Consider the following 23613-nt stretch of genomic DNA (forward strand, 5'->3'; position numbering starts at 1 on the left):
AAGCTACCATGCGGGGAAACGTATATATGTTATACTTCGTTACTACAAAACAGGAGCACTTGGATGTGAGCAGGTTGCCGAGGACACGCAGTTAAAGACTTGAGCATTGGTGCCCTACGCTGAGCTATATTCAGAAACAGTGAAAAGACATTTCTCTGACAAAGTGACATTGGCACAAATCTTCCGAACAGGCAGCTTCTTTTACTCATCAGATGTGAAACCTACTGATTTCCATGGTTATTATTGAGTAACAAAGAGTTTTCATATTTTAATTTCCATCAAGGTCTAAAAGGTAAGCCTTGTAGAATTTCAAACCCTTGGGGATCCAGGGGACTCCTGCCGTCTGCTGCAGTGGAGTTTATTGTTGCGCGCTCAAGGTCTCAGACATGCAGCTAGCCCGTGAGACACTGGGCTAACACATCTATATAGCTGGACCGATGTCAAGATTAGGCACAGCTCATACAGAACAAGTGACAGGTGTGACAAACACGACCATATAGGGATAAACAAGAATAGCCAGAAGAATGTTCTAAACACAGTCACCGCACAGCCACACACACAGTACAGGATATGAAACACGCATATAGCTCAATTCAAAACAATGAATTCCTTCAGCCTACAGCCTTCTGCCAATTAGGCCCATGTCCGTTTTTTTCCCCTTTGGTTTGCTGTTTGTCTTTTTCTCTGCGGTTAACTGGATATCCATTCATTGGCTCTTGAGAATTCTTGATAATATGATATGATAATTAGCTGGAATGTGCATTTTATTCCTGTTATATGTCCACACCCGTTTACGGTTACTGTATAGTGTTGTGTGTGTCTGCTACTGGCTGCTAAATTTCCTTCAGGATCAATAAAGTGTCTGTCTGTCTGTCTGTCTGTCTGTCTGTCTGTCCATCCAGCTGTCTGTCTGTCTGTCCATCCAGCTGTCTGTCTGTCTGTCCATCCAGCTGTCTGTCTGTCTGTCCATCCAGCTGTCTGTTCATCTAGCTGACTGTCTGTTCATCTAGCTGACTGTCTAGCTATCTGTCTGTCTGTCTGTCTAACTATCTGTCTGTCTAGCTATCTGTCTGTCTGTCTAACTATCTGTCTGTCTGTCTGTCTAGCTATCTATATGTCTGTCTGTCTAGCTATCTATCTGTCTCTGTCTGTCTGTCCAGCTGATTGTCTGTTTATCTATCTATCTATCTATCTATCTATCTATCTATCTATCTATCTATCTATCTATCCAGCTGCCTGTCTGTCTGTCTGTCTATCTATCCAACTGACTGTCTGTTCATCTATCTGTCTGTCTGTATTGAATATGCACATCAGAAGTGATGCTCAGTTAATTTAGGCTTATGCTCATTTAGGTTTAAGCCCCAGTCAGCAGTTACTTAAAGTGGCAGGTTAAATCTAGGCAGTTTTTTGGATTGCGGTACGTCCACTGCTTCTTAAAAGTTTGGAATAATTGATCAAAAGTTTGGAATCATTGTTTTCAATGAAATGAAGTCCATTTAGTTGCAGATAAATGGTATAAAATACTGGTACTGAAATGCTAGTCCGGTGCAACTTCACAGGTTTCCAGTAATTAGTAGCAAACTGAGAAACAGAGAAAGGTTTTAAACGTGTCCAGAACGATGAACGGGGCTGATGTTTCTGACCCGCCTCAGAAAGCTGCCGTACATCAAGAATGAAGGTGTATTAAAGTTAATGTCCAGAATCCCTACTGTTTCAAAATCTTGAGGCACTTGACTAGAAAATGATTCTCAAGAGACAGTTGCGTTCTGTTCTTTATCACGTTACAATTTCTTCTTCTTCCTAACATGAAAATATTGAAAAATATCTAAAATGAACTTTTGATGGTCTTTGCAATATTTAAATTTGCATTGCATAAGTAAATGAGTGTGTTTACATTCACTTAATAATCCCACAGCTACAGAAAATCAGATTTTGTCAGTAATCTGATCGGCGGGTTTGCATGCACTTGAGTAATCAGGCAATGGGGAACTCCAGGTCTACATGTCAGGAGTTCTGCTCTGCAACCAGCCAATAAACTCGCAAAGAAGACGTGGCCTAAACGTAATGTAAAGCTCAAACTTCTATCTTCTATCAAGACTATGAACATACACGCGACGTTGCTCGCTTATTCCGGTACCGCTGCTTTGTTCTGTTTTCTGAGAAATCCGAAAGAAATCAGAGTCAGAGTTCACATGCACTGAGAAACCTGATTACTGAGCTCAATTCCAGCTCTCCTTATCAGATTACTAGACCTTACTCTGATCAGATTACTGCAGAAATCCGGTTATGATCGGATTCCTGAGTGCATGTAAAACGCACGCACTGATTTATATGACAAGTGATTCCAAGCTGTTGAATGACAGTGTAAGTCTAGTGATGATGATTAGATAATAATGTTTATTTTTTTGTCTTCTCTGTAGTTAAACAAATTGCAGAGAACTATTTTTTCACATTTGGACCGGAGTTTTAACTCATCCAGGAGATTATCAGTGCTCTGAATGCCAGCCACTACTGTGAGCTTTATTTATGCTTATGAATAATTATCGGTCCTTTTCTCCATCTCTTTTGCTCTTTCCCCTCCTTAATACTACATTGTAATGAGATGCTGCCACTCTCCACCTTTTTCTATACATAAGGCCGGGCTGATGGGTTCCCGCTACACCATTTACCGCAAACACAGATAAGTCATTCAGAGGCGTGTGGATGAGTATGAGAGGAATAATAATGGGCAGGTTTTTGTTTTCCAGCAGCCACGCAGCAGTCGCCAGGGATTACAGGCCCCCTGTACTAGCGAGCTGTACAGACCAGTGTCGCTGCCGCCGCAATGCTAATTCTTTTGTATTAGCTAAGACGCCACAGTGTAGCACATTAGGCTAATGCAGGTCGGCGACCCTGCCGAGCTAAAGTGTGTTGTTGTGCTGTTGTTTTTGATCTCAGGAATGCGGCGGTGCGTTTTTATTCCACCACTGCTGTGTTTACTGGCCCACAATTACAGCTCACAGCTTTCATGAGGCAAAGTGATTTATTAGTCGAGGTCATGAAGCGACTGCAATTTTTTATTTTTTTTTAAACTGATCTTTCGAAACGGACCTGAAAGTACCAGTGTTATAGCTTGTTTTTTTCTGCAAGAAACAGTTCACACCTTTCACCTAACACCTGTAAATATAGCATCGCGTCCTGTAGAAACTGCAGTTCATTCCTCACTCTTCACATCTGCACCAGTAAAGTTGACTTGGACTTTAATAAAGGCATACGTATTTTTTTCCTAAGAACTTGTATCGGGTTTGTGTAGTGGGTTTGCAAACACCAAGGGAAAAGAGCCAACGTTAAAGTGATTGTAGTTATGTTGATATCTGAGTGGCCCTCATTCGTCAAACGTGCATAGAAGTGCACACAGATTTGAATAATGTACAAACAACATCTGCTTTAGGAAACTGTCATGACGACAAAACAAGTAGTGATTTGGGTGCAGTCGATTCAAGCAGATGTTTCAATAGTGAGCCAATAAAAGAAAAGCCTTTAGCCTTTAACATGAACCAATGGTTGTCCTCGTAGTGGAGTTTGGGGTCAATCAAACTCAAGTTCTGTACGCCTGAACAAAAAGCCACGTCTATAGTATCTCTATAGGATCCTCTATAGGTCAGGTTTCAGACTGAAAAGTGACGTCAGGCTCGGGAAGAGTCTGTCTCAGCTCTCATTCAGCAGGTGAAATGGGTCGTTTTAAATGGTCCGGGCAAGTGATGAAGGTATATGGCTCCTAGTTTGATTCAGGGAACTGTCATATTATGACGAAACAAGCAGACGTTTCTGTAGTGAGCCAATAAAAAAAAGCACTTAGCAGCTCATGAGCCGTTGGTTGTTCTCATGGTGGAGTTTGAGATGTGCAGTGCCTCACCTACTGGACAGAGCTTGAATAGCTTTATGGTGTTAGGCTGTGCTTGGTGGCAGTTAACCGAGCTGACCAACCGTTGATGAAATTGTTATAGAAAGGCACCTGTGAAAAGTACAATGGATATTTTGGGAACCGTTCAGGTTTCAAGCTGAAAAACGACTTGGGGCTCGGGAAGAGCATGTGCAAAAACATGTCTCGGCTCTCGTTCATCAGGCGAAATGAGTCGTTTTAAGTGGTCTAAGGCAAATGGCCAAGCGAAAAGTCCACAAACTTGCCTAGCTTGATTCAGGAAACTCATATGATTTGAAATGTGGATGCGTCAGACCACAGGACACTTTTCCGCTTTGTGTCAGTCCATCTCAGACGAGCTCGGGCCCAGAGAAGCCGGCAGCGTTTCTGGGTGTTATTGATATGTGGCTTCGCTTTGCATGGCAGAGTTTTAACTTGCATTTGTAGATGGAGCGACGAACTGAGTTCACTGACAGTGGTTTTCTGAAGTGTTCCTGAGCCCATGTGGAAAAACCGTTACAGAATGATGACGGTTTTTAATGCAGTGCTGCCTGAGGGGTCGAAGGTCACGAGCATTCAATGTTGGTTTTCTGCCTTGCCGCTTACTTGCAGAGATTTCTCCAGATTCTCTGAATCTTTTGATGATATTATGGACTGTAGATGATGAAATCCATAAATTCCTTGCAATTGCACGTTGAGAAACGTTGTTCTTAAACTGTTGGACTATTTGCTCACGCAGTTCTTCACAAAGTGGTGAATCTCGCCCCGTCCTTGCTTGTGAACGACTGAGCCTTTCAGGGATGCTCCCTTAATACCCAATCATGACACTCACCTGTTTCCAATTAACCTGTTCACCTGTGGAATGTTCCAAACAGGTGTTTTTTGAGCATTCCTCAACTTTCCCAGTCTTTTGTTGCCCCTGTCCCAACTTCTTTGGAACATGTTGCAGGCATCAAATTCAAAATGAGTGAATATTTGGAAAAAACAATAAAGTTTATCCGTTTGAACATTAAATATCTTGTCTTTGTAGTGTATTCCGTTGAATATAGGTTGAAAAGGATTTGCAAATCATCGTATTCTGTTTTTATTTATGTTTTACACAACGTCCCAACTTCATTGGAATTGGGGTTGTAATATTGTAGAATATTAGATGGCTATTACTGTACAAGCTTAGCTGTTTTTGAATGTTAGGGAGGTAGTTGTTTATCATATCAGCTGCAAAGTCCATCCATCGTTTGTTTACGTAAGTGTGCATGTAAAAAGAAAGAAGTATGCTTTAGTGGGATTGCTGTGTGTACAGTTAGCATCATCATCATTGTTTGTTGTTATTGTTAGAACTGATATTATCAACAATATTGATAATAAATTTTATAATTTAACTGAAACCTTTGGCCTGAATTTATGCACAGATGTACAGGCGGGTCTACCACATATGGCAGATGAAATAGCAAAACTATCAAATTTGCTGACTTTGATGAACAAAAGCAAAATAATTTTGTCTTGTATCATAATTGCAGTTTAACTTATCTTCCCGTGAATTCCTGTGCTTTTTTCCCCACCTCAGACTTCAGATATTTTAAAGGTGCTGGCTCCAGAAGGGCTGCGCCCAGTTGTATATCTCTCTTTGATTGTGTGTCACTTACTGTAAAACCAAACACTGCAACCGTTTATGGCTTTAAATTGTATTTAATGTGTTTCCCCCAATTTTGCTTCCCTTTCTCTCCAGGTCTACTCCAAAGGACTCGTCTGTTTTGGACGTCAGCAGCCTGTCCACTCCGCGTAAACTCATGGAGCCCTCTCAATTCAGCACTCCAGGAACATCAACCAGTAAGGAAACGAGGAAAAGGAGACGCAGGGTCACTAAAAATGAAGTCTGAAAGTCTGAGAAATGAACAGAAAGACAAAAGCCCATTTCATCGGAGAAAGTGTGAAATTGCACTGCTTTTGCACCACTTTTGCTTGCCACCATTCGCTGCCTCCGGTAATGAATTTCTCCCTGTGTCTAGCACAGCTGTGAATGTCCGCTTTCCAGCCTGGTGCAAGTAACAGGTTTCCGCCGTTGTTATTGGGATTGCATGGGTTTTTCACTGTCCATTGTTAACAATGTTAACAGCTACAGAGTTTTGTAAGGAGTAAAAGAAAAGCCTCAGTTTCCTTCCTTAAGGGCAGCATTCATAGCCGTAGCCTTAGCTGCTGCAAGTCTTTATTGTACCTTATTGGCCGGTATTAAAATATTATTCAGCTTAGGTTCCTCTGCAAGCGTTGATGAAAGCAATAGTTTAAGTCCTGCTTCAAAATCTCAGCTAGGCGAGAGCGTCTGCGGTGACACTAAAGAGCGGGGTGTTGCTGTTGGGTGTAGTGAAGCAGTTTTATTTGGCAGCATTAGCAGTAATAGAAGACATTAGCGAAGATCACATCCATTAACATACCCTTAGAAGCTGCACTCATGGCAGCTGTAGGCACAATGTGCTGCTAACACGTACATGCACCCGTATTTGTGGTGCGCCTCTTTTATCACTGTGGACATTTCTGCATGTCCAAACACATTTGCACACTTAACATATTCACATCTGCATGCGTGTGCTCCCACCCCTCCTTCTGCACATCTATAATCATAATACCGTCATATTGTGTTCCAGTAACAGAGATAACGACTGTTGAGCAGCTCTACTCTTCCATTATTAATCATGCCGAGCTGTCAGCACAGTGGGGGCGAAGGCCTCGTTAGCCCTGCACTCCAGTGTGGGCTCGACTCCTCTGGGGAGCCCTGCTGGTGTTATCAGCTCCACTATCCCACCCACCGCTGTCCGCTTCCCCCACATCTGCCGTCCCATGGATCTTCGCTCAAACACTGGCTCAATTACGCACACAATTATTAAAATGCTCATTCCGGCGAGTTATTAACCAATTATTTTCTGTTCTGTTATTCAGAGCAGTCCCACTTCCCACGCAAGCCATTTTCTTGGCCTCTTGAACCCTCGCCAGCCTTTCTCGTTTTGCTTTTTTATTGGCCTTGTTTGTTTGTTGGTTTGTTTGTTTGTTCTCACTTGCCTGCAATAATTCCAGGTGTTTCTTTTCCATTCGTGAGAACACTACGAATCCTGGAGGGCCAGCGCCAGAACTTCCATTAGGCTTGTGTAGGCCTGAACGTTTAGTCGTTTTATTAATGAAATCGCAGTTTGAGAGAATGCAGACATGAGAACGCTCTGTCAACACATTGCAAACGTTTGGTACTACTGTACGAGCTCATAGCGCGTTGTTGCGTTGCTTCCCATGCTTCCCCCAGGTTAAAACACTCAGTACTGAAGGGGGCGATAGAGTACAGATCAGAGAGGGATCTACTCTTATTCCAACAGCTAAATGTGGACAGTAGAGGAGAGTGAGCTGCTTTACCTCTTCTCTTGGATTGGAAATGCGATAGTTAGTCGTAGTTTTGTGCCGTCTTTGCGTGAGACTCAGCTGCTCATCTGCTATGGCAGTTGAGAAACATGCTGGATGGTCTGAGACCGCTCGGTCAGGCTTGGCTGTCTTTATAGAGCCCCTTGCTGTAAAGCTCAGAATGCAGCTTGCTCTTGTTTTGTAATATGAAATGCGTCGTGACACATTTTTGAACGCATCCACTCGTGAAACCCCGTCGGTGTAGCTCGAAGCTTCTGCCTTGCGTGGAGCATATTTCGGGCCTAAATGAACTCCAAATCCGTAATGGTAAATTCAGTTAAATTAAGACCCTAAGATTAGATTTTAGGGCTTCAGCTTTGGATGGTTGTAAAATTTTAACTTTTAAATTTGCACTTTTAAATGGTCCCTTAAACATTTAACTCAGTTTAAAGAAAATAATTCAGGTTCGCTCTATTGGTGAATAATTTTTTTTTTTTTAATTTTCAACAAATTGTTCAAGAGTAAGTGACCCTAATTAGTCCCACAATGGGGACATTTCATCTCATCTCTTAACCCATCTGTGAAGTGAAACCCACACTAGTGAATACGCACACTAGGGGCAGTGAGCACACTTGCCTGGAGGGGTGGGCAGCCCTATCCACTGCACCTGGGGACCAGTTGGGGGTCAGGTGCCTTGCTCAAGGGCACTTCAGTCATATACTGTCGGGTCAGGGGGTCAAACTGGTGACCTTCCGGTCACAGGGCTGGTCCGGTAACCTCCAGCCCATGACTGACCCAAAAACCTCAGACTGGTTCGTGGTCCGTTCACCTGATGTTGGCTAGGATGTGTGCGTGTGAGGTGTTTCAGAACACAAGTTGGTTCACATTAAAGACAGATTTGGGTCACCAACCTGAACCATCGTGTTAGGAAGATCGGATCTGAGCTAAGAAATGGCTTTGAGCAATGAGGCTTGTAGTGTGAACGTGAGATTACTTCAATTCTCTTAGCAGTTGTACATGTTCTTGGCAGCTTCACTGGGAGCCAACTGGGGACTTTTTTTACTTGCTTGAAAAACTTCCACATCTTCTTGAGGCCTTGACGTTTTCACACATGAACCATTTCAAGTGGTCTCAGACCATTGAGTCATGGTTTACTAAGCACATGTGAACATATCAAACTCAGTCTCCTCTGAATGAACCCAAATATGAACTGAGCTCAGTACAGTTGGCTTGCTTTGTAGTGTGATTGATTCATGCATTGTGAAAACAAAACAGCCCTAGTCTCTACGTATTTTGCTTTAAGGTTGAAAAACCTTGAAGGTCGCTGTACATACGCAGTTACTTAGCAGATAAAAGCTGCTCGGGAGAACAGCTGCCTGTGGGTTTGTGTGATCTCATGTAGAGACAGCAGCGCTGGAATATTAAAGCAATAAGCCCCGAGAGGCCGTGTGTTACAGTTGTTTTACCGTAATTAAAGGGTGGTGCCAGGTATGATGTGATGCACAGTTAAACCCCATATAGTGCTGTGCAAATGTTTTAGGCACCTGAGAAATATACATTTAATAGCAGGATGGTAGGATGCATTTATTTTCTCAGAAAAGTCCCAAAAACATTAAAGCAAATACATATAAGATCCAAGCAATAAAATCGATGCAGCGCTTAGGGGTGAAATCTGGGCCGTTAGGAACAAAACCTGATGGTTCCTGGCTTGATGGTTGTCATTAGAGAAAGATCAAATGTATGTGGAATCAGTGCCAAAACAGCTGATCAGAACAATCAGAATCCTTTACACTGTGATATCAACCCATCAGGAAAACACGGAATACCATTAGCGACTACTGAAAACCACCAGGAACCAGAGACTTTTAATGGGTTCTATGATTTTTTTCAGCAGGGAAGTATATTAAATATAACTCTCTGACCGTGTTATGGACGAGAAATGGATTAAGTGACAATGTCGGTAAGCAAAAGGTACCGTGCTGTTGGGCTGCTTCTGCTGCTGTGGCAGAGTGGGCATGTGCATGTGACGTCGCTGGGGCTGAGAGTGCATCTGGCTGTGTGTGCAGGTCTGCAGCCAGACTCTGGCTAGTTTGCTGAATTTAACAAGTCGGGGTAATAACACACACAATGTGGCCTGTGTTTTTTCCCCCAGTATGTTAAAGTCAGCAAATAAAGAGAAACTGCACTAAAATGTACAGAAAATTCCATAAATAAATTCGGTCTCTGTAGAGGATGTGTCAACTTATTTTATTTTGGGTTTAAATACTGCATACACCAGCACATATACCCGTTCTGCAGTTTTAATCAGTCCAATGGGAAAGGCAGTTTTGGAAACTCGGAGTCTTTTGTAGCCAAATCGAGTCGCTGGATTGAAAAGTGTCTGTGAAGTTCGTGACATCACACCTTGTTCAGCAGTTTTCTCTAAAGCATTTAGGAGCTTGTAAGCGAGAGATCCTCACATTTATCGACGCCAGTCGCGTTTCCTCTCCTGCAGGTCTGTTTTTGCTGTAATCCTGCGTTAAAATGACCTGCCTCTACACGAAAACAGTGGCCTGTGCTTGGCCCTTTCCTTTCAAACTAGGCAGTGCTTCACTGTTTAGGCCGCTTTACGCTATGCGATTACAGCAGTCTGATGTGTGCACTGCATGTAACATTGCACAATATGCTGCAAATAAAGTCTTGGCAAACGTCCATGCAGTGCAAATTGAATTCTGCTGCACATCAGATTATGCGATTAAGACTTTCTGCCGATAGATTTATATTCAGAAAACGATGGCATTCTGCATGCACGTCTTTTTTGAGGCATGAAGCATAAAAACCATAATAGTGGTGACCCATTGTCTGGAGAAAACCAGTCCTAAATGGCTGAGATGAGGCTGAAGCTGCTCGTGGCTGGGCAAATGGCGCTACATCAGAGGTGTCCAAAGTCCAGCGCCCAGGCCAAATGCGGCCCACAGGCAGATTTTGCTTGGCCCACTGTGTTGAGTGTGTTGTAGTGGCCCGCCACCCAGTGGGCTGCCGTTCTTTCTTTCACCCAGTGCTGTAAATTCATAGTGTAATGCGCCGCACTGCAGGAACAAAGTTAGCTAAAGTTTAAGAGCCTTTTTCTCTGAATAGCTTCATTTACTGAACCACATTTAGTCCAGACAGCAGCCGTAAAGCTCAAACCTGATAACCGGCGATTTTGGTGAAAGGGACATTTGAATACTTTAAGTAAGCAATTGAATATAAATGTAATTAATACATTAGACATGTGTGGTAAGCGTGGTCGCCACTTTGGTGGTGGTGTGGGTATGTATTAGGGCAAACTAACATCACAACGTGTTTTTTTTTGTTACTCTTAAACAGTTTAGCTATTTGTTATAAGCACAAATCCAAATTGCTCTGAGGAAACCAACGATGAAAGAGCACTTGTGCATCTTTTATACAGTGATTGGAAACTTTTATGTTACTGCCAGTCACTCTGTATGTAAGCTGAGGGCTGAGCCAGGCTAATAACGTAAGCCAATGTTCTTAAACTTGTAAAGAATAAAGTTTTTACCTTAATTAATTGATCATTTGTCTCAAGCCCGTGAACACAAGCTGCTCTGCTCTGCTGTTTTAGACGTGTGCCATAGCGGCTGTCGCAGATTTTTGATCAGACACTGCCAGAACTTTATCATTGGAAGTTAATTGGTGATCGCAGAGCATTGTAAATGTTTGAAGACCACCAAAGCTCACAAACTCATGATTTGTTTATTTAGACAGCAAAATGCACCTGAAAATAGGTCTGGCTTGCAAGACAAATAACTTTTTAGTAACTTTTTTAGCACCTTGTAAGTGTTTTAACTGGTACTTTGTGCCGAACAGCTGGTACTCAAACCTCAAATCCAGTTGGGGATCTCCCAGACACACTCTTTCTCTGTCTCTAGCTCTCTCTATCCCCCTCCCTCGCCGTGTCCATTCATCGGTGATTGCGCTTTAGTTGATTTACTTCTCCTTTAATCGTCTCTGTTAAAGGGGGAATTTGCTAAAGCAGGTAGAAACGCCTCTGATTCGCACCCAGGGCCAAAGTAATTCTTGCACTAACTGCACTTCCCCCAGTTACGTGAAAAGCGTGCAATTACTGCTGTTGGCGGTACTTCAGGTGTAATAGGACGGTGGTACCAAAAGCGTTTTGTCTCTGGCGCAGAGGACTCTTCCTTTTGTCACACACTATTTTGTCTAATGGCCTCAGTGCACCGAATTTGTTGGTGATAATTGTAGTAATTATTGTGCAAACTACAGTCAGCAAAGTCCATTAACTTGCCATAAACATTCATTGGATTGAGAGGAATTAACAGAGACATGGGATAAAAATTAGAGCAACACTCCACTGTCCCTCTTATTGGAACCAGAAACGAAGTCTCGAGTTAGCTTTGTGTTTCAGTGCCGATAGGAAGAGAGCCAAAAAGAGAAAAGACTGGGAAATCATTCCTGCCTTTGGTTTATTTGGATTAGGTTGCAGTCATATTGCATGGATACCAGTAAAGGAAAAGCACCAGTGGATATTTGTTATACCTGCACTGTTGTACGTTATATTAGTCTTTTGTAGAAATTGAGCAATGACTTGGCAGTAAGGGTGTAATAATGTACTCATGTGCCAAACAGAAGATTGTGATTCAGCAGAATTGATTTTGGAACATTAGAATCCATTACAATCAATAAATTATGCCCTTATTTTTTGGCCACAATAAAATTCTTCAAAACTAAAAATTAGCTTAGATGATTGTTTTGTCTAAATTTATCTGGTGTAAATAGTTTTTTCAGTCCTGTTTATGTATTCAGCATATACTTTTTTAATGTTTACTTTTAAACCAGTTTAGATGTGGCTAATTTTGCTATCTAGATGCCAACCTGGGAGACTGAAGACTGGCACAGTTTTCCTCCACGATACATGAAGTTAGACACCTCATTTTTCTTAATGCACCGTCATTAGACTCAATGCACTTGGAGGAGAATGCTCTCCCCTAACCCTAACCCTAACTGCCAGTTCAGTTTTGTCAGCTGACAAGGGAACCAGTGTTAAGAAGCTGAATCCCACATACAGCAATTCAGAAATAAAAGTGTTTAAACAAAGTACACATGCAGTTACACTCATCTTACTGATGTCTCTTGCTTTGTTTCTCAATATGTAAACACAAACAATTAATATTATTGACAGGAATAGTAATATCATACATATTCAGTAGAAAAATGTACTTTTGTTGCCTGTTACAATGGTATTATCTTTCCATTGTGTGTCTAAAATTCTTGAATTCTCTTATCCGCTTGTTGGTATAAATATTGTAGCAAATTGCTCCAATGATAAATGTGATAATAATTAAGAAGAAAGAAAGGACGGTTAAAAAACGGTCACCATATATGTCAACAAACAGTCATAGTACAGAAGTTTTCCAATGGCGAGTTACCACTTCTTTTTACAATGTACAATATATACAGTATCTCACAAAAGTGAGTGCACCCCTCACATTTCTGCAAATATTTTATCATATCTTTTCATGGGACGACACTATAGAAATGAAACTGAGATATAACGTAAAGTGGTCAGTGTGCAGCTTGTTTAGCAGTGCAGATTTACTGTCCTCTGAAAAGAACTCAACACACAGTCATTAATGTCTAAATAGCCTGCAGCACAAGTGAGTCCACAGTGAACAGGTCCAAATTGTGCCCTGTTGTGTCGTTGTCCCTCCCTGGTGTCATGTGACTCGTTAGAGTTCCAGGGTTCCAGGTGTGAATGGGGAGTTAAATTTGGTGTTTTGGGTGCAATTCGCTCACACTGGCCACTGGATATTCAACATGACACCTCATGGTAAAGAACTCTCTGAGGATGTGAGAAATAGAAGTGCTGCTCTCCACAAAGACACCTAGGCTTTAAGAAGACTGCTAACATCCTAAATCCGAGCTATAGCACAGTGGCCACGGTCAAACAGCGGTTTTCCGGGACAGGTCCCACTCGGAACAGGTCTCACCAGGGTCGACCAAAGAAGTTGAGTCCACATGTTCAGCGGCTCATCCAGAGTTTGTCTTCAAAAAAATAGATGCACGAGTGCTGCCAGCATTGCTGCAGAGGTTGAAGAAGTGGGAGGTCAACCTGTCAGTGTTCAGACCATATGCCGCACAATGCATCAACTCGGTCTGCATGGCCATCGTTTCAGAACAAAGCCTTTTCTGAAGCTGGCACACAAAAAAAGCCTGAAAATTGTTTGCTGAAGACAAGCAGTCCAAGAATATGGATTACTGGAACCAGGTCCTGTGGTCTGATGAGACCAAGATAAACTGTCTCTTTCCTACAGTCAAGCATGGTGGTGGTAGCTTCATGGTCTGGAGCTGCATGAGTGCTGCCGGACCTGGGGAGCTGCAGTTCATTGAGGGAAACATGAATTCCAACATGTACTGTGACCTTCTGAAGCAGAGCGTGATCCCCTCCCTTCGGAAACTGCACCGCATGGCAGTTTTCCAACTCGATAACGGCCCCAAACACACCTCTATGATGACAGCTGCCTTGCTGAAGGTAAAGGTGATGGACTGGCCACGTACGTCTCCAGACCTAAACCCAACTGAGCACCTGTGGGGCCTCCTCAAGCGGAAGGAGGAGGAGCGCAAGGTGTCTAACATCCACCAGCTCCGTGATGTTATCGTGGAGGAGTGGAAGAGGATTCCAGTAGCAGCCTGTGCAGCTCTGGTGAATTCCAGGCCCAAGAGGGTTCAGGCGGTGCTAGATAATAATGGTGGTCACACTAAATATTGACACTTTGACCACAATGTGGACGCATTCACTGTGAGGTGGACTCACTTGTGTTGCCAGCTATTTAGACATTAATGGCTGTGTGTTGAATTCTTTTCAGAGGACAGTAAATCTGCAAAGATATGATGAAAAGATATGATAAAATATTTGCAGAAATGTGAGGAGTGTACTCACTTTTGTGAGATACTGAGATATTTAATGGCCCTTAACATGCAGATGTATGCTGTTCCATATTTCGCTACTGACTACAATATGTTTGTGTTTGTCTGTAGTTCGAGATCTCGAGGATTTGGAGGGAGACCCAGAAGAGAACAGCGCCGAGTTCATGGGAATACTGATCCAGGCTTTGGCCAAACTTAAGAAGATCCCGGAGACCATTAATGCCATCTTGGAGCGCCTAGAGCCAGAACTCAAACAGATCCTGAAGAGATCCACCACCCAGATTGCAGACCAGATTGCTTACCAGAAAGGAGAAGGCCTGGTGCAGGAGAACCAGCCGAGGTAAGAAACAGCTGCAGAGCATTAATGCGTTACTGGTTTAGTGGCGTTAGTGGGGCTTGACTGCTGAGCATGATTAAAGGGCCCATATCATGCCCAGCTGAGTTTTCCTCACTTTTTTTTTTTTTTAAATAAAAGAGTTTGATGTTGTTTGTAAACACTGTTAAACTTTCAAAATATACCGTTCCCAGTTTAAACAATCCACATTTGAAGACTAAGCTTTCAAATTCATATTATTTGTGATGTCAAGGAAACCAGCTCATCTCCGTATTACAGATTAGCCCTGCTCTTTTACGCTGAAGTGATAAGGATTGTTTTCAGCCTGGGCTGCTTTTGGAAATCATGTACATTTATCAGTTATTTAGTCTTTATTTAGTCTTCCATTCACATTTAGCAGCCACTCTTATCCAGAAACGCAGCCTGCTTAATTCTAAGGGATAAAGAGGGGTTTGAAAATGAGCATGTAAACATGAATTCTGACTGTTTTTGATACATAAAACCACACGGATGTTATAAGTGGGCCTCAGGTGAACAAATAAATAAAGTACAAGCTAAATGTAGTGCATGTGCCCTCTCACCTCAGAGATTATCTTTAGGGTTTTTGTGTCATTTCACAAAAAAATGAAGATTTCTTCTTTGGAATTGCTACTCTTCCTTCAGACCTGCCCTTAACCATTATACCCTTTTCTACAGTCTTTTTCATGCATACATCTTAAACCTTTGCAGTCATGAGATCCCACTGGAGGGTCTAAAGTGTTATTCCACTTTCACTGTTGACAGCACAAAGCTGATGCCGTGGTTAACTCATCAGTTACGTTTGAATATTTGATAATGGACAGTTCTCTTGCCCCCCGCTGCAAGCCCAGTCCTGAAAGCTTTTTTAAAACTAAAATTGTAACATTTATTGTAGCAAATAAGTTGGCAAGCTTTAGTTACAGGTTACTCGCGCACTAAACATTTAAATTACATACTACCTGCTTTCTAGCGTGAAAACTACCGCTTGTGGCCGACTAGGTGATTGTTTAGCCATGCTGTGGCTCAAGTGTACTCTTAAGTAGAAAGAGAACATATGCTGTGTACACGTATGTGTGTGTGTGTGTGTGTGTGTGTGTGTGTGTGTATATATCCATCCATCCATCCATCCATCCATTTTCTAAGCCGCTTCTCCGTCAGGGTTGTGGGGGGGTGGGTACTGGAGCCTATCCCAGCAGTCTTGGGGTGAAAAGCAGGATACACCCTGGACGTGTGTGTGTGTGTGTGTGTGTGTGTGTGTATATATATATATATATATATATATATATATATATATATATATATATATATATATATATATATATATATATATATACATATATATGTTTGTGTGTGTGTGTATGTATATATATATATATATATATAATATCGGTGTTTTCAGAAGGAAACCTCATATGTCCAAAAAGAAATTTTACTGTAAGTCAGTTGAACCAGACTTATTTCCAAGTAATTTTGGGCTGTTTTTTTTTTTTTTTTTTGGGTCCATTCATCATTAAATTTATACACAATGTACACACTCATTTTCAAATTATGTCAAAAACTGAAAAACGTATTATACATATGCTTACACAGACATTTATATATAAATAGTTATAAGCCAACATAAACTATTTAAACCAGTTTGGCAAAAACAGTGGTTTAGTACGGTTGAAGCCATAAGCACTAAGATATTATTGTTTACAGGACTATTTACTTTTGTACGTTTGTAAATATTGACTTGTGTAAATATAACCAAACAGCCAACCAAGCAAAGTAAATCACACACAGGCAAAGAGACACATCTTTCTGAAAACCTTTAGGGGCAGATTTACTAACAAAAGGCACTAGTTACTATCAGTCCGCAAACAGCTTTTACAGAAATAAACAAAAGTGCAGGTTTATAATTAATAAATGACCAGCGCAGTAGAAACCCCTGTGTCCCTGAGGTCCTTTTTATATAGAAGCCCATTTACGTCAGAGAGGAGAGTCTGGCAACAGTGGCAACAGTATGTCCATAGTTATGACAAAAATATGCCTTTTCATATCAAAATTATGACTTTTTCAATTTGGTGACCTAAAATAATGACTTCTGCGGAAATAATGACTTTCTCTTTTAATTTTGAAATAATGGTGAAATAAAGAGCTGTTAATCGTCGTTAACAGTGTTCTTATTTTAGGTTAATAATTCAGAGATTATGATGGTCAAATGAAGATCAGAATTTGACAGACTGCTGCGAGAATTGGGGAAAAGACAATAACAGGGAACTTTTTGTCACCTGGTAGAAATTCAGTCATGTGGCAAAAAATATGCCAAGCTTCCTGCAGGTGTTAAATAGTAAATAGTCAGTATTTGCTATCAGCCTCGGCAAATCAGAGTAAGTTCTTCATTGTAATGACATCCTCCAAGCATTATTGTCGGTAAAGGGCCGCTGTGCCAGTAAAGTGAATTGCAATGGTCACTTACTAACACCAAAATAAGATTTGCAGCATCACCAGATGTTATTAAATCTACCTCTTGTTTGCCAGAAGTGAACACTGTCATTAGAAGACATCATTTTGGTCCAAAAAAATGTTTATTTGTTTTTTTTTCTTTGTTTTTTCTGTAATTTAGCCTATGGATCAGGGCTGCTGTTGAAACGTGTCAGATTTGGTTTGCTGGGCGATGATGTGGTTTTGTAGTTCAGCTCACCATTAATGAATAAACCTGGTTACAGGTTTGGAGCAGGAATAGGTTCCGCCTGGTTCAGTTACAAATGACTGTATGAGGTAGCAGCTGCGGTGTTAAACTAATCATAAAGATTCTGAGCCAGTCGCATCCTGACTGCACTGAGAAGCAGACAGCACTTTTTTTTTTGTTTCCTTTTCTCTGAAACTGAGCTCAGCCTTTTTGAATCTACATCACACGTGCGATCATTATTCAGGCTCATTTTAAGAAGCTGAAATTAGTATTGATGACAGTGTCTTTTTTTTCCCTTGCACTGTAAGGCATTTGTTTTTCAGGGCATTATAGTAGATTTTCTTCCCCCTCACTCTCTCTTTCCCATTAAGCCTCGCGGGATCAATGCTTGCCTTTATCACATCTTATTCATAACTCCCTCATTTAGAGAAATGGTATAATCCATAAAACTACCCCAGCCTGCATTTCCTTAAGTATCGGAGTTACCGAGGAAAAACAAAAGCAATGGGGAAAAAGGGGAGATAATGATGGCACTTAAGAGAGCACTTACCCAGGGCAAAAATGAACTCGCCTCTCTAGAGCGGTTATTCTTCTCAGGCTGTCTCTGGATTATGACACTCCCGCTCAGCTTGTATCACGCAGATCATTATTCCAAATGGAAATATCTGCAAACTCTCTTGGTTGGATATTACATCCTTTATAGTGGTTTCTGTGGTAATACTGAAGATTTGGGGTTTTGTGTAGTAACTAATACCATGCAGCATAATGCGTGGCCATGTGTGCACTTGTATTGCTGTAGTGCTGAGGACCAGATGTCCTCACAGGTGCAGCTTAAGGTGGGGGGAAAAAAAAAAACTTGATTTTTAAAAAATAATAATAATAAATTCCGCTTAAGTGCTTAAGGTTAAAGTTAAGGTGAGGTTATCCTTTATGAAGACTGCAACTAACAATATTTTCATAATCATTTAATCTGTTCATTATGATTTTAAATAATTGATCAAGTAGGGCAGGTGGCACAGTGGCGTGGTGGGCCTGGGTTCGAGTCCCCGGCTGGGTGTTTGGAGTTTGCATGTTGTCCCCGTGTCTGCGTGGGTTTCCTCCGATTTGCTCCCACAGTCCAAAGACATGCAGTCAGGCCGTTTGGACATCCTTAATTGCCCCTAGGTGTGTGTGTGAGTGATTGTTTGTCTGTCTATCTGCCCTGCGAAGGGCTGGCGACCTGTCCAGAGTGTATCCTGGCTTTCGACCAATGACAGCTGGGATAGGCTTCAGCAGCCCCCGCGACCCAGAAGGAGAAGCGGCTTAGAAGGTGTGTGTGTGTGTGTGTGTGTGTGTGTGTGTTTGACACTAGTTAGGGATAGAGAAAGTGCAGCCGTTTGTCCATCATTAATACGCAATATTTAACATTATATATGATGTTTTACATAAAGGAGAGTTCCACAGGTTTTAATTTTACAAAATTGCCGTTATTAAATGGTTAAGATGTAAGCATCATGTCATTTGTGGTTTGATGTGAAATACTCCGCTCTAGAGAACCCTACGGAGTCAGAATTGTTCATAGTGGTGGTGATAGAAAAAACTTGCGAGGGTTCTTCAGACAAACACGTTCATAAGAATGTTTTTAAGTGCAGTTCTTGAAAACATCTTAAGAAGTTCTCAGACATTCTCTTAAGATAATCTTGATTATTTTCTTTCCGTTTTCTCAAAAAATCTTCATTGTTTTCTTATATTTGCTACTTTACTCTTTACTTTCCTTACTGGAAACTATGATGATTGTGGGGTGACGGACGAGGATGGGCAGGAGCAGCAGAGACAGCATCCGTCATAAATTTATTTGCTGAACTTGTCAACTCTTACAGCCTGAGACAATGTGAGGCTGTCATAAGTTTAAGAAAGCATTTAAGGTAATACAGGGTGATTCAAAAGGATTCATCCGGTTTCAAAATGATTTCTTTCACTTTCTTTCTTTCAAATCATTACAGAACAATGCAGTGAACTGTAAATGGTTTAAAGGAGCATAAGTGATACTTTTTTTAATCCCACAACCGGGGAAATTCCACCTCCGCATTTAACCCGTCCATGAAGTGAAACACCACACACACACTAGTGAACACAATCACACTAGGGGGCAGTGAGCACACTTGCCCGGAGCGGTGGGCAGCCCTATCCACAGCACCCGGGGAGCAGTTGGGGGTTAGGTGTTTTGCTCAACGACACCTCAGTCATGGACTGTCGGCTCTGGGGATCGAACCGGCAACCTTCCAGTCACAGGGCCAGATCCCTAACCTCCAGCCCACGACTGCCCCAAATGATTTATTATGTAATTGTTTATTATGTAATTTTACAAGGTCTCAGTCTGAACCTCCTCCAGCTGTACGGATGACATCAACGCCACATGTCAAACTCCCAGACTCAGTTGAGCTTGTCGGGTGTCGTTGCATTCCCGGCTCTTTCAGGGCGATTTCGGAGATCATCCAGTGTTGTGGAACCAACAACGAACGCTCTGAGCTGTTGGAGGTTCACTGCCAACAAAAATCTCGTTGCATAGTGATGACGGATTCACTCTTATTGAAGTGGAGAATGCAGAACGCTTTCTGCCCAGGGGTCTCATCTCATCTCAGACTGAATGGAGCCGTCTTCCAGTGACAGTCAGAAACTCCGTCACCCCCTCTTACAATTGGATTGTGATTGGTTCCTCGGCGCCTCACGGTGGTAAAAATATGGCGCTTTGAAACCGGATGAATCTTTTTAAATCACCCACTTGCTTTTAGACTTCTTCTTAAAAAAATAGCTAGGAAAAGAAAATAAGAGAATTCTTAGGAAGCTCTACGAAGAATAGCAATTTCTCGTAAGAAAAAACACATTTTAAGATTTTCTTTCTTAAGGCACCGTCGGGAATCTGGCCCCTCTTAAAGCCCGCTCACAGAAAGTTATCATGTAAAATGGTTATGAATATGCTATCTGATCCGTGACACATTGTTTTATGATAGTTTTGAGAAAGTTTTGGTCTAAAACGTTTAAAATCCGTTCACACCGACATGCGGGACATTGTAAGGCAAAATAGTTGCTAAAGAAAACTTATTTTTACTCACCATGTCGAATTTTATCTCTATTTTTACTTGTACTAGTTCTGCTGCGGTGCCAGGTGAATGTCTTAGTTTGCAGGAACGGATGATAATTTAAAATTTTGATGATTTTAATGTGAAGTGTTTTTGGTTTTAACTTGTTGGACCATCTGGATTTTCATTTTTCAAACAAGTGATGTAACTTCATCTTCAGACTTTTTCAAAAGAAGAATGACAGATTCAGTGCCAACTTTTTATTGTTGGCCTTATTGATGATGTTGATTAGTTATTGCAGCCCTGCTGTGCACAGTCTCACTGTATTAGAGCAAATATAAACACCAGAATTATAGCATAGAATGAAAATGTGAACTTGTGTTCTAATTGTCCCAAAGATGATCATGTGTGAAATGGATTCTCTGATGAATTGATTCTGGCTGGCTTTATAGTGTTGCTGGCTCTTGTAACTTAAAATGCATAGAAATGACTGTGTCCTAGGGTTTGCCAAAAAAGTCCAGCGACGTGAGAAAATTGGCCTTTCGTTTGTGCACTAGGACAATCCAACAGTCCACAGTGCGGCTGAATCTTGTTCTTCCTACAGAGGCGTTAAAAAAGGGTGGTGTGCTGTGGTTTCATGGTTCACAATTACAGCCTGGCTTAGTTAGCTTATTGGGCCATTAAGGGTCGGATTCGTTTTCCAGTTTGTTTTCATCAGAGTTTTCCAGATTTAACTAATAATAAACATGCCATGTATAAGTGTTTAAGCACATTGTAGCATCATCTTTACATTTCGTCTGCTTTTCTGATATACTGTGCGTGTGTGTGTGTGTGTATAATGTGTCTACACTCTCAGAAAAAGAGGTATGACACTGTCACTGGGGCAGTACCCTTCTTGTCGCTGGGGGTGATGATCTCTGTACCTTCAGTCATGGTACATAACTGAACCATAATCCACAGAAATTATATTTTCTAAGATGTATCGACACAACCCGTCTCACCACCAGGCTTTTTATTAAATGGTTCTGTTTTAAAACATTAGTTTATAAAAAGATACAAATATCTACTTTTCCACTGGGAAAAACTTATTTAAGGTACACGATTGGACCTTAAACCCACTGTTGTACCTTTGAGGGAACATTTACTGTTTGTACCTAGATGAACGAACCATGCATGGTAGCTTTATTTCTAACGTTGTGTGTGTGTGTATGTATATATGTGTGTGTGTATATGTGTGTGTGTGTGTGTGTGTGTATGTGTGTATATATATATATATATATATATATATATATATATATATATATATATATATATATATACGTGTGTGTGTGTGTGTGTGTATAAAATCTGTCCATTTACCTTAAACAGGTCTTTTTTGACAGAAGAGACTTGCTGTAAGTGAGAGTCTCCTTTTGAAATGAAAGTCATTCCTGTCTCTACTTCTGTGTGTCTCTGGCAGCTTACAGCAGTTAAGGTAGGGGACTGTTGCTATGGAAACCCCTACATAGATGGGAAGGCATCCTTGCATGGTGCTCAAGAAAGAGTGTAGCTCAGAGAATATGTTGAATTAAAGTGACATGCCAATAGCCCGAATTTATAACACTTCATTGTAACAGTGTTTAATAGTCGTTTTCTGTTTCTGTTTATCACCCAAATGAGCATATGTGTTCTTTCTTCACTGGGGTGGGGGGCAGAATGAGATTCTGTGTACATTTTTTAACACTTTGTGATGACAAAATGTCTTCATTACGATAGGAAAACACAACAGTTTTGTAAAAAGCACGTTCTGCTGGTCCACGCAAGAAAAGTGCCTTCACCGCAAACACGAAACCAGAAACTATAAGATGCAGAAGCTTGGTTTTAGGTTCTTACCAAGGTGGTTATGGGCGACGGTTTAGGTTTAGATGTAGCATTACTGTACTATATTAGTACAGAAGTATTAAGTATTAGTATCAGCAGGTTGTTGCTCCAAACACGGTATCTGCAACTGACTAGTTTCTCTTTGGTTTTGGCCTGTGTGCCCAGACAGCAAGCATATGTTGGTCCGCTGGCTTGATAAGGTCGGCACCCCGACTGCCCTCTCACCCAGATCACTGTCCTCCATACGAGCTCTACCTAGTTTTGAATCTCCTCAAACAGATTTTAAACTCACAAAGACTAAACTAAGACAAATATTACAAACAGCTGAGACTAGGTCTAATTTTAAAATGATTGACACTGTGCTTGATCAGAATTGCCAAATTAATTAATAAAGTATAACTAAAGAACGAAGGAAGGATAAGTAAGTTGGACTGTGAGTGGAAAATAAGCAATGATAAGAGGAACTTTGTCATATATTCTGCTTAAACACCAGTGGGCCACCCAGAAGATGCTCAGGTAAAATGCCTGTGGACCACCAGACTCATTGTGGTGAATGGCCAGTCACCTCTTACCTCCCAGGAAGCACTTTATTTGTTTCAACTGATTTTATTTAAGAATGTGTCGTTTTAGCCCTTTAAAGAGTGAATAATGATGTTTATTTTGTGACGTCTTCTAGTAGAAAGTGCTAGAAATGTTTTATTGTGTTTTATGTGTTCATTTAGCCCGCACGGTGCAAGCTTTGGGTTAAGGCCAATCAAAGTTGGCCGAAAAATCGGATATTGGTCAATTCGGCTGTAGAGAAATCAGAATTGTCGTGTCCTAGTACAGACGTCAGTAGATATACTCATAAATATAGTAGCACAAACTAATTTACATGTACTTTTATGCCGCTCCGCTCTTATTCAGACCGACTTACATTTTTTGATCATTTTACACAGGTAGGCCAAGGTGGTGTTAGGAGTCTTGCCCAAGGACTCTTATTGGTATAGTGTAGGGTGCTTGCCCTGGTGGGGGATTGAACCCCCTGGTGTTTGTGTGTTTGTTATGTCCAAACTGATGTGATAATTCTGTGGCCAATATTGATTTTAAGAGTCTAAAATTTATGATAACCGATATAATTTTATATTTATATTTTAGGATTTAAAACAGAACGTGACCGTTTTCCAACCTAAAAACTATAACAGGCTGTATTAATGCACCTTTGAAACTGACATATGTAAATATGCTCTGTTCTGATTGGCTGCATTGTATTGAGCCTCTTTCCGAATCACACTGAAACACTGCTGTAGACTGAATAGGCGAATGTGTGCAAATGTGTTGTTTTTGTGACATCACAAAAACAATACATTCAGAACCGGTGGTTTTGCAGCTTAATCTCCATATATAGACGGTGTGGACTGGGGAGTAGGCATAAAAAAGGACGGGGAGTGGGTTTTCTTCGCTACAGACCACTGACCATTTA

At 41.2% G+C, this 23613-nt stretch overlaps 1 protein-coding gene across 1 annotated transcript in view; it reads left to right on the forward strand.

Moving 5' to 3' along the window:
* The window catches only part of exoc4 (exocyst complex component 4), a 263398-nt gene that overhangs the window by 18226 nt on the left and 221559 nt on the right, over window positions 1–23613 (forward strand). The window contains exons 5-6 of the mRNA XM_017711300.2: window positions 5628–5728; window positions 14318–14546. Of these exons, the coding sequence (XP_017566789.1) occupies window positions 5628–5728; window positions 14318–14546 (330 nt within the window). The remainder of the gene's footprint in view (window positions 1–5627; window positions 5729–14317; window positions 14547–23613) is intronic.

This window comes from Pygocentrus nattereri, chromosome 1, assembly GCF_015220715.1.
Source record: "Pygocentrus nattereri isolate fPygNat1 chromosome 1, fPygNat1.pri, whole genome shotgun sequence".
NCBI classification, from domain to species: Eukaryota; Metazoa; Chordata; class Actinopteri; order Characiformes; family Serrasalmidae; genus Pygocentrus; species Pygocentrus nattereri.